Source organism: Pongo abelii, chromosome 11 (assembly GCF_028885655.2).
Source record: "Pongo abelii isolate AG06213 chromosome 11, NHGRI_mPonAbe1-v2.0_pri, whole genome shotgun sequence".
NCBI classification, from domain to species: domain Eukaryota; kingdom Metazoa; phylum Chordata; class Mammalia; order Primates; family Hominidae; genus Pongo; species Pongo abelii.
This window is the reverse complement of record NC_071996.2, coordinates 68,397,477-68,410,807: the sequence shown is the minus strand read 5'-3', so window position 1 is coordinate 68,410,807 and position 13,331 is coordinate 68,397,477. Positions and strand designations below refer to the sequence as shown.

At 36.5% G+C, this 13,331-nt stretch overlaps 1 protein-coding gene across 5 annotated transcripts in view; it reads left to right on the top strand.

Annotated features, from left to right (window-relative positions):
* The window catches only part of TTC21B (tetratricopeptide repeat domain 21B), a 79,933-nt gene extending 74,766 nt beyond the window's left edge, over positions 1–5,167 (top strand). The window contains exons 28-30 of one of the 5 annotated variants that reach the window (XR_008522828.2): positions 2,747–2,814; positions 4,145–4,298; positions 4,634–5,167. Coding sequence is in view for 1 of the 5 variants with exons in the window: in XM_024243700.3 (XP_024099468.3) it covers positions 2,747–2,814; positions 4,145–4,222 (146 nt within the window). In the remaining 4 variants the exon portion in view is untranslated. Of the gene's footprint in view, positions 1–2,746; positions 2,815–4,144 lie in introns of all 5 variants that reach the window. The other 4 variants (XR_008522827.2, XR_010136047.1, XR_010136046.1 and 1 more) reach the window with 4 other exon arrangements.
* Positions 5,168–13,331: the final 8,164 nt, after the last annotated feature.

Sequence of the window (13,331 nt, the reverse complement as noted above, 5' to 3'; positions counted from 1 at the left end):
CTCATGGCCAGGCACGGTGGCTCACGCCTGTAATCCCAACACTTTGGGAGGCCGAGGTGAGTGAATCACCTGAGGTCAGGAGTTCGAGACTAGCCTGGCCAGCATGGTGAAACTTCGTATCTACTAAAAATACAAAAATTAGCCGGGCATGGTGGTGGGCGCCTGTAATCCCAGCAACTTAGGAGGCTGAGGCAGGAGAATTGCTTGAACCCGAGAGGTGGAGGTTGCAGTGAGCCGAGATCACACCACTGCACTGCAGCCTGGTTGATGGAGTGAGACTCTGTCTCAAAAAAAAAAAAAAAAAAATCATGCTCATGCTCTTTCCATAGAATTCAGGGTTGAATATTGTTACTATGAGAGGCACCAGGATGAATGATGAATGGATAATATGCTTGACTGCAGTAATCATTTATAAATAAATAAATATATATACACACACATATCTACACACCCACATCATTTTGTATACCTTAAATATATACGAGGAAAAAAAGAAACACACTAGGAACAACTGAGATGAAATGAGAGAAGAAACTATTCATGTTTCCCCCTTCATACCCATTCTCAGGTTACATGACAGTCATTAGACTGTGTACGATGTTTGCATTCTCTCGCTGTCTCTCCTGATTGCATATAGTTGAGTTCTAATAAGTTTGGCAGGTGTAGTGCAGCTGCAGTGCACATTTTCTTTCCCCTTTTTAGGTGTTTATTTCCTCTGAAATTTTTGCACTAGGTCATGTATCAAGTTTCTTCCAGTGTTAAAATTCTGTGATTATAATATAGTGAATGTTTACATTAAAAAATGCTAATATTTTGTGGTATTCTAAGGTTTTAAAAACCATTTCACAAGTATTTTATATGATTTTTAAAGTTATACTAAGAGTTAGAGGGAGGAGTTGTTATTCCTGTTTTAGCGATGAGGAAACCTGAAAATGACAGCTCAAGCCAGATCCCAAAGCTAGTCAGGAAGCCACAAACCAAAACTGAAATCTTAACTAGTTCCCATGTAAGTATGTTTGGCATGACATCTTAAAAATTGCTTTTCTTTTTGAATGTCACAAACCCTTTTAGTTCGTTTCAGAATTTGTTGGTAATGACATTAAGTTTACCTCTCTGAAACTTCCTATTTTTGTCTAAAATCTGAGATGTGAGATTCTGCCATAGGCCCTGCACATGTGTGCCTCTGTGCATGTGTGTGTGTGTAGAGATATATATATACACACATATATAGACACATATATATATACACACACATATATAGACATACATATGTATATATACAGTCATGTGTCACTTAACAATGGAAATATTCTGAGATATGCATCGTTAGACAATTTCATCGTTGTGTGAACATCTTAGAGTATACTTACACAAACCTAGGTGGTAGATCCTACTACACACCTAGGCTATCTGGTATAGCCTATTGCTCCTAGGCTGCATACCTGTACAGCATGTTACTGTCATGAATGCGATAAGCAATGTGTGTATGTAAACATAGAAAAGGTACAGCAAAAATACAGTATTAAAATCTTTGGGACCACCATCATGTATGTGGTCTGTTGTTAATGAAACATCATCAATGCAGTGCCTGACTATATATAAAATAGTGTGAATTTTAGATCATTTCTATTTCTTTCTTTTTACTACCATCTGATAATGTTAGCCAGTAATTCTTTTCAAACATTTAAAATTTTAAACATTTGTTTTGGTACTTTTATTAGAGCCCAAGAGCACTATTCACATTTCTTATTTCATATTTTTAAGAGGTAGATTGAGATATTTATTATTACACATTATTTTACATTGCATTATATCTTGTTTACTGAGTGCACAGCTGCTGTTACTTTTCTTGTCTTCTTAGTTTTCTCATTTTTATAGCATGTTACAGGAGAACAACATCCATTAAGAGGAATGTCTTAAACATTCTTCTAATTGTTGATAGTAGAAGTGTGGCATTTCACTATCAGTAATTGTGATAATTCTTACCAGTCATTGATGACTAATCTGCCTTCCTCTGTGTCTCTCTCCTATGTGCTCTGTCTTCTCGCTATACTCCAAGTTCATTAACTCCATATGTGTCCTACCACTGGCCTTAATCCATGCAGTTTCCTCTGTCTGAGAGTATCCTTGATTCCCACCCTAGCCTAGTTTATGCCTCATTCTTCAGATTTCAGACATCTCTTGATACCCTCTTCTTCCCCGATTCAGGTTCTTTATGGTAACTCACTTGGCCTGGATCTTTCTTTCATAACATTTATCTCAGTTTTGAAATTATTTATTTACTCATGCAATTATTTAAAAATTTACTTTTTCTCCTAATAGAATGCAAACCTCATAACTGTAGGCATCAGTTTGCCTGTGTAAGTGCTAAATAAATCTGTACTGTATAAATGAATGGCTGTGTTGTCATTTACTGCCCTATGATGAGTTTTTACTATAACCTGAAATAAATGAGACTTTTCTAGTAAGTTATAGAAACCAGACTTGTGGGATGGCAGCTTTCTAACCGATGAATGTATTCACTGTGATCCTTTTTTCCAACTCCACTTTCTTTTCTTCTTACACTTCTTTTGTGTCACTCTGCCTTCTATTATCACACAACTTCTCTGTATAGTGTAGTTTAGTTGTTCGTTCACCAGCCTCCCTTACAAATTCTCTAGTGAGTAAACAAAGAGAGGAGGAGGCAAGGAAAAATAATAGTAGCAGTTTACTCCATCATTCTGTTTTATGGTTTTTGTCTTAACAGGATACAAACTGGCATTTAATTACTTAAAAGCAAAAAGATATGTGGATTCAATTGACATATGTCACCAGGTAAACACTTAAATTTAGATTTCTTAAAATTTTTCAGATGCACAATTTCCTACTTTTTAAAATCTCCAGATGTATGTGAATAGAAATAGAGGATACATTATTTTAGTTAAATGATTTATCGAGTATGTTTAGGGAGATTATCAGTGTTCAAAATTTAGAAAATGATGTTCACCTAAATAAAAAACATATTTTTACTTTGAGATCAAATAATAAAATGTTTATGTCAATTTAAAGACAAAGACCACTGAAAGGTACATATTAAACAATAAACCATAGAATATTTACATGTATGGAAAGGAGTAGGATTAAAGAGGTGGAGTAAAAGAGACTTTTACTTTAAAAAAAAAAAAAGACAAAGACCAGTGAAACATGTTAAATAAAATTCAGTCTTTAAGTTAGAAGATATTTGAAGACAGTATAGATTCTCCAGATCATTGTTCTGATTAGAAGTTCTTGTGAATGTATCTGAGTCTGGTTATTAGAGAATTCAGATTGATCAATTAGAGATAAAAAGGAATTCTATTAGAAGTCATTCAATTACATTCTGTAATTCATCCCCTAGTAAATGATCACCTACTAAAATGACAAATATTTAAATTACAGTTTTAGAATTTGTAGTCTCTTTATATATACATTGTCCCGTTGATATTCCATATAAGACATTCTATTAAACATTGTAAGGACCTCCAAGAAAAGTTCCTTAGAAAAGAATTTTGTAATGCCCCTTATCCCACACAGCGATCTGTTAGCATCATTACAGTAAATACTTGGCCTTAGTAATTGCTGTTGATTACTGAGTCCCTGTAAAGCAGTATTTCCGCCAGGTTAGGGTTTTGTGTTAATGTAAGGCTATATATTAGGATCATTTTTGGAGTTATTAAAAAAAAACTAGCATCTCCCCACTCTTAGACTCAGTAGATCTAGAAATACGTATGTCTCAAGATCATTTCAGGTAAAGCTAATGTGTGCTGCTGTATAAAAGTCACTCTCTAAGGGTTTATCAAATATTATGAGTGAAAAGCCAAATTACAAAAATATTTTAAATCATTGATACATAATTGTTTTATACAACTCATCTATTAGGTAAGCAGTTATATTTGTTTTATTTTCTACATTTGATATTTACATTCTATTGTTCTCATCCAACTACCATTAATATAAAGGAGTCATCATGTTACATTTAAAATGCCACCATTAAAAAGTGTTATAGCTGTTGTAGTATTAGTACAAGGAAATCTTAACTGTAATGCTCATTTCTAGTAAATTTTGTAACTCCGTAGTTTTTGATCATTAGTTACAAGTTTTTATGGGTTCTTTATTTGTTTTGCAGGTTCTTGAAGCACATCCAACTTATCCAAAAATCAGAAAGGATATACTTGATAAGGCCCGTGCGTCTTTAAGACCTTGAAAATAATTTTAACTTAGGTGTTGGTTTAACAGGAAATGAAAGAAATCTAACTTTCAGTTCTTCCTGTTCAAAACAGGTTTGAGCTCAGTGCTTTATTAGAAGTATACCCTTTTTTCTCCAGCAGAGGTTGCTGCTGTACATCAAGAGAAGTACTATGTGAAATTGGTGTTTCCTAATGGAGTTGAATGAGAGCTGGTCTATTTGACTGTTTTGATTAGGTTACAGATTTGGTGACTGTGGTAAAGACTATAATTATTTCTATAAAGAATATTTTGTTTGTTAAAATCTAGGTAATTAAATACCCTGTATCTTTTCTAAGGAATATTGTTTATTTCAGGAAATACATTTAAAATGCATTGTTCTCTTTTAAAGTGTTTTTGTTATATTCTTTTTTTTTTTCTTTTAAGACAGAGTCTTGATCTGCTGCCCAGGCTGGAGTGCAGGGGCACGATCTTGGTTCACTGCAACCTCCGCCTCCTGGGTTCACGTGATTCTCCTGCTTCAGCCTCCCAAGTAGCTGGGACTAAAGGCATGTGCCATCACACCCGGCTAATTTTTTGTATTTTTAGTAGAGACGGGATTTCACCATGTTAGCCAGGATGGGCTTGATCTCCTGACCTTGTGATCTACCTGCCTCGGCCTCCCAAAGTTCTGGGATTACAGGCGTGAGCCACTGCACCCAGCCTGTTTTTGTTGTATTCTATGTTGTTGCAAAGATTGGAATAAATCTCCCTGTAAATAACTCATGAAAAAGACAATATATATATATTAAATGTATATTTTAATAAAGGTTTTATAAATGTATGGTTTATATTCCTCTTGGAACTCAAAAGCTGTGGTAAGTTTTACAAAATCAGGGTAAGCTCCCCCTGCATTTTGTAATGTTAATGGGTGGTGCTATAGCACAGAAAATGTAACTTTCATTAAAAAACCTTTTTTAGAAAAGGATAAAGAGTGTGTGTTTCCCTTTCCTTTCTTGAGCTCATTCTTCCTGCTTTCAAGGTCATTGTGGTCTTAAGAAATAATCAGGACCCGAAATCTCAATTTAAATAGGTCCCTTATTAGAGATATTTAACCTTAGCCTAGAAGATTTGGTCTGCAGGTATAATTTCAGACACTGTAACATTTGATGGTAAAGGGTGACCAAATACTTTTGGTCAGCAGGGAGTCACAAAGCACCCTATGTGAAGGCAACGGTTTTTACCCAGCTCTGTCTAACAGCACCCTGGCATAGAAGCTTTCACTCTCTTACACTAAATTTAACCTCATCTAAACTTAATCCTTAGCATTATTTTTAATTTCTCCTCTACATCTTTTTCAATTTTCCTTAAAATTGTAGTAAACACAGTCCTCAATTTTATTTGCATTTACAATAAACAGTATTTATAAGTCATTTGCTGCTTTTTATTAAATGTCCTGTGTTTGTTTTGAACTCCATTCTCTTGTTTCTGATCATTTCTCCCATTTTTCAAAATCCCTTTAATTTCAATTATGTTATAAAATTCCAATTATTCCTCTTTTCACTTAGCAAAACAGTTTTTTGTGGGGGTTTTTTTTGTTGTTTTTTTTCTTTTTTTTTTTTGAGACAGAGTCTCACTCTGTAGCCCAGGCTGGAGTGCGGTGGTGCGATGTTGGCCCACTGCAACCTCTACCTCCTGGGTTCAAGCAATTCTCCTGCGTCAGCTTCCTGAGTAGCTGGGACTACAGGCACACACCACCACGCCTGGCTAATTTTTGTATCTGTAGTAGAGATGGGGTTTCACCGTGTTGGCCTGGCTGCTCTTGAACTTCTGGCCTCAAGTGATCTGGCCGCCTTGTCACCTAGCTGTTATTTGTGGCATTTCATAGAATGTTTAATAATAGAATTTATAAGTCACTTCATATATGTTAAAATACTTTTATATTCCTTACATTTGATCTTCACAAACCTAAAGTGCCAGCATTATTATCCCTGTTTTACAAATCTGGAATCATGAAACACCTCTTTTTCTTTAATTCAGGTGGAGAAATATCTTTCAGCCTGAGTGGATATTTTTAAGGACAATGCTATGGACTGAATGTTTGTGTCCCCCAAACTTTATATGTTGACATCCTAATCCTTAATGTGATAGTATTGGGAAGTGAAGCTTTAGGAAATAATTAGGTAATAAGGCTGAAGCCCTTGCGAGTGGGATTAGTGCACTTATAAAGAGGATCCCAGAGAGTTCTCTAGCTATCTTTCTACCATGTGAGGACACAATAAGAAGTCAACTATTTGCAACCCAAAAGAGGGTCCTCACCAGAACCTGGTGGTGCTGGAACCATGATCTCAGACTTCCAGCCTCCAGAACTGTGAGAAACAGATTTCTTTTGTTGATAAGCCCACCAGTTTATGATATTTTATTATTGCAGCCGGAGCTGACTCAGGCAGAAATCACATTAACAGAATGCCTTTAGTAGTTCCAATGAACTTGCATCATGGGATGCTAGAATCATGGAAATTGGATAGAGAAATAGAGCATCTGTTCTCTCAGCAAGACATTTCCAAATCAGTTTTCCTATCTGTAAGAGGAGAGGAAGGTTTTGTTTTTGTTTCTTAAGCAGCCATTTATTTTGCACCTGCCATTTGTTAGATGCTATTTTAGGGACTTTCCTTACTTTATGTCTTTTAATTTTCAGTCAGCTGTTAAGAGAAATAATATTCCCACTTTTCAGATAAGAAAGATGAGACCTGGACTAAATGATTTGCCCAGCGTCACAGAGAAAAGTGTCAGAACCTGAATTCCATACTGGCCCAGTCAACTTCAAAGCCTCTGCCTTATTTATTATATTAAGATGCCTTCTATAACTAAGAGATATTGTTTCTATAATAAAAAGTGATCTTGTCTACGTCTGGCTAGCAGAAGAAACTGGTGTATCACAGAGATAGCTAAATAATGAAGAACAAGATGGACTGAGTGGAATGAACAGCTGTTACAAATGTAGAAACTATCAAAAGAGCAGTCTAATTGAGGAGCAGTATAGTGTAGCAGTCAAGAGCATGGATCTGAAATCAGACCAGCCTGGATTTAAGTTTTGGCTCTACCATTACCTAGATGTTTCATCTTTCTCCAAGTTACACACTCTCAGCCTCAGTTTTCTCACCCATAAACAAGCATATAAGGATAATAACCTGCCTCGGGTTGTAAGGATTAAAGGGAACTTACATAAAACCTATAATGAATCTGACTCACTAGGCTCTTAATAAATAGTAGCTCCTCTTATAAGCAGAATAGGGCCAAGTAGTAATTGCAACTGAGAGAGAAAATGCAGTTCAAAGCAAGATGAAAAGGATGAGTAAAGTCCCCTAGAGAGCTCAGCCCTACAGGATTCGAGATTCTCATTCATTCATACCTTCCCTCCTTGCCTCCCTTCTCATTTTTCCTCTTCAACTACTTCCCTCTTTTCCTCTCTCTCTACCCACCAACCATTATGCTAGACTCCACATGCAGCATCTCATTTTATCCACCTTGAGCTTGCTTTTGTCCTACTCTCCTCAGTGTAGAATTCTCTTCCTCCTGTCCCTCCCTTCACCCCCGCTTCCTGTCTCTGAGCTTCCTTCTCCAGGTTTGCTCCTTCTTTCCATCAGGTATCACTTTATCACCACCTCCTCAAAGAGGCCGTGTTCTTGTCCAGGCCCACAATCTCAAGTAGCCATCCTGTGATTCTGTATCATATTATCCTTTTTAAACTCTGTGCAGCACTTACTACCTCTGATGTTTTTCTTCTTTAAGGATTTGATTGCCTTATGTGTGACAAGCCCAAGATCTGTGACAGTTGGAGCTCAAACTAGGCAGTCTTGATTCCAGACTGCTCTGAACTAGTATTTGAAGGAACTAATGACCATGACATGTTAAATGAAAGTTTGGAGACTTACACTCAGGATGGAAGCAGGGGGACACAACAGAAATGAAAGAATTTTCCATAGATCTGGGATCTGGACACCTGCCCCCCCTCATGGTAAGGACACAGTTGTAAGTTTAATGTACTTTTGACCTTAATTCAGCTAGTATGGTGAACTGGGTCCCAAGAGGAAATAGCTTTCTTCCCCAGAAGTCAAGAACCTAGAGCAAATCTGGACGGCTTTTATGCATGGACAGCTGAGGAAGCAGGTTGAACTTTGCACTAGAGAAGAAGTAGATAATGGAATCACTATGGAAACCAAAAGACCAATTAAGAATCTGACAGGAGCTATCCTAGTTTGTGACCAGAGATGACAAGTGAATAGCTTTAAAATAGGATCATATAACAGCGTTCATGCTGACAGATTTTTTTAGATGCAAGGTTGGCAAAGGTGTAAGGAAACCACCACATTCGGATGCTGCTCGTCGAAGTGTAGCACAGCCTTCTTGAAGGGAATAACTTTAAACAGCAAAATAATTTTAAACAGCAAAAAGCAAGTTTGAGAAGGCTGTTCTCTAAAAACAGCACAAAATAAGAGTCTCTCGTTTAACCAAGTGATCCCATGTAGAGAAATTTATCACAGGAAATATTCTGGAATTTTCTCAAAGGTTCCCAATTTTAAAAACTGTAACAGTGAATTTTTTGCTGCTTTTGGTTATCAAAACATCCAACATGAGGTTGTCAAATATATAAGATTTGACCAATAATACAGTACTAGGTAGTCATTGAAAACTATTTCAAGGGTTTATTTATGTATTTAATTTTTTTGGCTCATGCCTATAATCCCAACACTTTGGGAGGCCGAGGCGGGCGGATTGCCTGAGCCCAGGAGTTCGCGACCAGCCTGGGCAACATAGTGAAACCTTGTCTCTACTAAAATACAAAAAATTAGCTGGGCATGGTGGTGTGTGCCTGTAGTGCCAGCTACTCGGGAGGCTGAGGCAGGAGAATTGCCTGAACCTGGGAGGTAGAGGTTGCAGTGAACCAAGATCACACCACTGCACTCCAGCCTGGGCAACAGTGAGACTCTGTCTTAAAAAAAAAAAAAAAAAAAATTTTTGAAAGATTTTAACTGTTAAAATGCTCACAAAATAAGTGAATAAAGAGGAAAATGTAACTGTTCAAATAATAATATATCCATTTGCCAAAACTATAGATGCATATAAGAATACACAAAACTAGATGAAACCCAATTGTTAACATAGTTATGTCTGAGTGATGAAATATTTATTTACCACTGTAAAAGTTAACTGGAATTCACATATATTCTACACTAAAAAAAAAAGTTTTTTGTTGTTTTTTAGAGAACAGCCTTCTCAAACTTGCTTTTTGCTGTTTAAAGTTATTTTTCTGAACACAGACGAAGAGAAAAAGCTAAACAAAAGCTGACATTTCAACTCTCAATACCACACTTTACTATTAATTGTTAGTGCAAAATGCAATCTATATTACTTCGATGGCCAGCGATAGAGATTCAGGAAGTGAAAGATAGAAAAAAAAGCCAGAAAGTAGTAGTAGGAGTGGTGACAGAAGTGGTACTAGAACGTAAGAGTTCCAGCGGGGATGTGTAAGAGCATAGTCCTGCAATTACATAAAGAATTGAGAGCAAACCCAGTCCTCTGTAATTTTAGTCCATTATTCCAGTAACAGAGTTTTAATGATGATTCTACCAAATATTAAATTAGAAGCCAGTGGAAATACCTGAAATCCTGCAGAGCCTCCACGTGTGGTCGTGCGTGCATTGTGTGCACTGCACAGAGTGACCCAGCCAAGGGCGCAGGAGATGGAGGCAGAAATCCTCCAAGTCTTAGCACTCTGCAACTGCATCTCCATGCAGGAGGACTCCCTTTTCTAATTTGAATACAACTGTCTCATAGGCTATTGGAAGCCCTGCGAATGGAAGGAGAGGAACTAGAGTCAGTATAGAAAAGTTCTTAGAAATAAGGCTGAGGGTGAAGAGTGATGTGTCCATAAGGGTGTGAGAAGTCTGTCTTTTAATATAAGAGCTACTTGGACATCTATGGAGAAAAAAAAAAAAAAGCCAGTAAATATTGAAGGTACAAGAAAGAGAGGAGGGGAAAACCTGAGTAGAAAAATGGTGGCGTCCGGGGGGTGCACAGTTTTTGCAAGGGGAGTGAAGGAACAAATGGAACTGCAGAGTCACTGATATAAAGGCGGCTTCAGGAACCCTTATGCTAATTGGCTCCAGTAGTTTTATAATGAATAAAATAGTCTTTGAGCTAAGGGCAATACCACTCCTTCATATGCACAGGATCTTGGACCTCTGTTTTCTTTGGACTCTGAGGTATTTTTCACATATTTCCAGGTTCCTGGTTGTGGTTGTTGGAATTCTGCCTGCCAGATTAGAGGGGAGTTACTGTAACATGATAAATCCCAGTTATGATAAAAAATGTGCTACCCACCTTCTAATGCTCCTCTTAAGAACCAGATGTTTTCTAGAAAAATGTTTCACTCTGCAATCTGCCTTACAGTGCACATCAATGAATCTGGCACAATGCCCATAAAAGCAATCTGATCCCGTAAATGAGGGATGCAGAGTAATGAGCAGGTTCTAAATGTCTTACTTCCGAGTGGTATAACATGAGACTCGATGGCAATCCTTAAACCAGGCTGCTTTCAAATAGTATGTATGTTATATTTATCTTCCTTCAAACAAATTCTTTTGGCAATGTAAAAGAAATCCTGTTTTTTTTTTTAAGGGGGTATTTTAAGAAGGTAATTACTATTTCCATTTTCACCAAAAGCAGCCTAGTTTTATTTTTAATGGGTAAATGATGTAAGAACCTTAAAAAACCGCTTGAAACACAGAGGACAGAGCTGCAAAATGTTCAGTAGTATCCTCACTTATTTCGAGTCAGGGCAATAGGTCCTTTTTCACAGTTACAGATTAAACTTTCTTTGAAAAACACAGTAAGCTTAAGAACTTTGAGGAAAAAGAATGCACTAAAATGCTAAGGAGTTACAAAAATGCTCTTTTCATACAGTTTAAGTTTAATATGTGAAGTTGCTCTAGTAAATAAATAAAAACCCCTCCCTTACATAGTTTCCTAAAGAATTTTTTTGTCCAATTTTTCACATTGACTTAAGTTACAAATTGCAGAGGATAGATTGAGGGGGACTCTGGGTGGGCGCAAGCGCAGGATATTGAGAAATAGCAAGGGCAAAGTTAAAATGATTGAATACGTACCATGTGAAGAGTCAAGGTGAGGAAACGGGACAAACGACATGTCTAGATCCTGATGTCACTTACTTTTGTTAAACACATAAATCTACTGCCTTTTATAAAATATATGTGCTGGGTGGTTGTTTTTGTAGATTTTTTTAAATGCCCAATATTCATTATTCAAGTTTCAATAAGAATGATTTTGTTTCTACAAAAAGGAAACAATTTTTTAATTTTTTATTTGGAAAAAAAATTAAATGTACAGAAAGTTGCATGAATAAGATTGCAAATACCATGTATATTAAGGTAAACATTAAACTGTTGCTAGTATTTTAAACCATTTGCTTTATCATTTGTGCTTCCTGTGTGAGTATATGAATTTTATATATACATTTACACTCACACATATGTATACACACATATATACATATGATGTTTTTTTCTGAAGATTCTGAAAGTAAGTCACAAGCATCGTACACATCCCTGTACCCCTAAGTACTTCAGTGGTCTGTATTTCCTAAAAATATGGGTACACTCCTATATAATCAAACTGTAGTTATGAACTTCAGTAAAGTTAACATGGATACCGTACTTTAATCCATATCATTTACCACCAGTTGATCCAATAAAAGTCCTTTTTTATCCTCCAGTCAAGATCCACTCTGGAATCAGGTATTGTATTTACTTGTCATGTCTCTTTATTGTTGCTTAATCTGGAGCATATCCACAGCCTTTCTGTCTTTTACAATATAGACATTTTTTGAAGAAAATGTCCCTCACCCTCTTTTTTTTGTAATAGAATGTTCTTCATTTAGGATTCGTCTGATATTTCATCATGATTCAATTTGAGCTAAACATCCCTGGCCATAATGCTATATAAGTAGTATGTCCTCAGGGTATCAAATATGGAAGCACACATATTTATCTGCCCTCACTTGTGAATTAATTTTGATTACTCCTTCAAATTTCTTCACTACATAGTTATATTTTTTCTCGCAACTAATAAGCAATCTTTGAGGAGAAACTTGTAGATCAAATATCCTGCTCCTCTTCAAAACTCTCCACTGGATTAATCATGATTCTTGCCTAGTCCCATCTTTGCTGTGAGGGTAATAAAGGCTCCACATGTACCCAGCAGTTAGTACTCAGCGTTTTACCGTAAGCAGGAGCCCCACCTTTGCTTATTTATTGTTGTTTTTGCTTTTCATTTTTATCCATTATTTAATATAGGAGAGTAGGGGACTCTGGAGCTTAAACAAACTATCACATAGCGAGGACTGAGAGTTGAGCTTTATTTTTTTTCCTCCTGGATAAAATAATTTTATCCATTGTTTAATATAGAAGGAGAGTAGGGGACTCTGGAGCTTAAACAAACTAGCACATGGCGAGGATTCAGATTTGAGCTTTTTGTTGTTGTTAAAAATATTTAACATCATACAGTCTTGTGAAATTCTATTTTTTCAATATTTCATCATTCATTAATGTCTTTAGTTATTTTGGTGCTCAAATTATTTCAGATTTGTCCAGCAGGAGCCTCTTCAGGCTGGTTCCTGTGTCCTTGTGATATGCTCTCATTGTTCATTTTTCTTTTTTTTGAGCACTTTCTTACTTTCTATCATAACAAGGTGTCTCAGGCTCAACTTCTGATTTCCCTGCCTCAACCTTGGAATCAGCCATTTCTCTGAGGAGCCCTGGTTCCTTTTATTGGGAATGGTGTTAGAGATGAAGATCCAAGTGCTAAGTCTGCTCATTGCTACTAGGGTGTAATTGCTTCTAGATCCTTTCAGAAGATGGAAAACATATGCATGCTTACGTACCTATGCATATACAGACATGTACTCATAGACACACATATACTCATAGACATACAGGTGTTTGCACGAATACTGTGCATACACACAGTCTCACATACACTGACATCTAGTTCTTATTTGTATGACCCTTTTCCAGAGTGTGGTCCTGGATCCTAACAACCTCAATCTATTTGTCCATTTCTTCAACCTT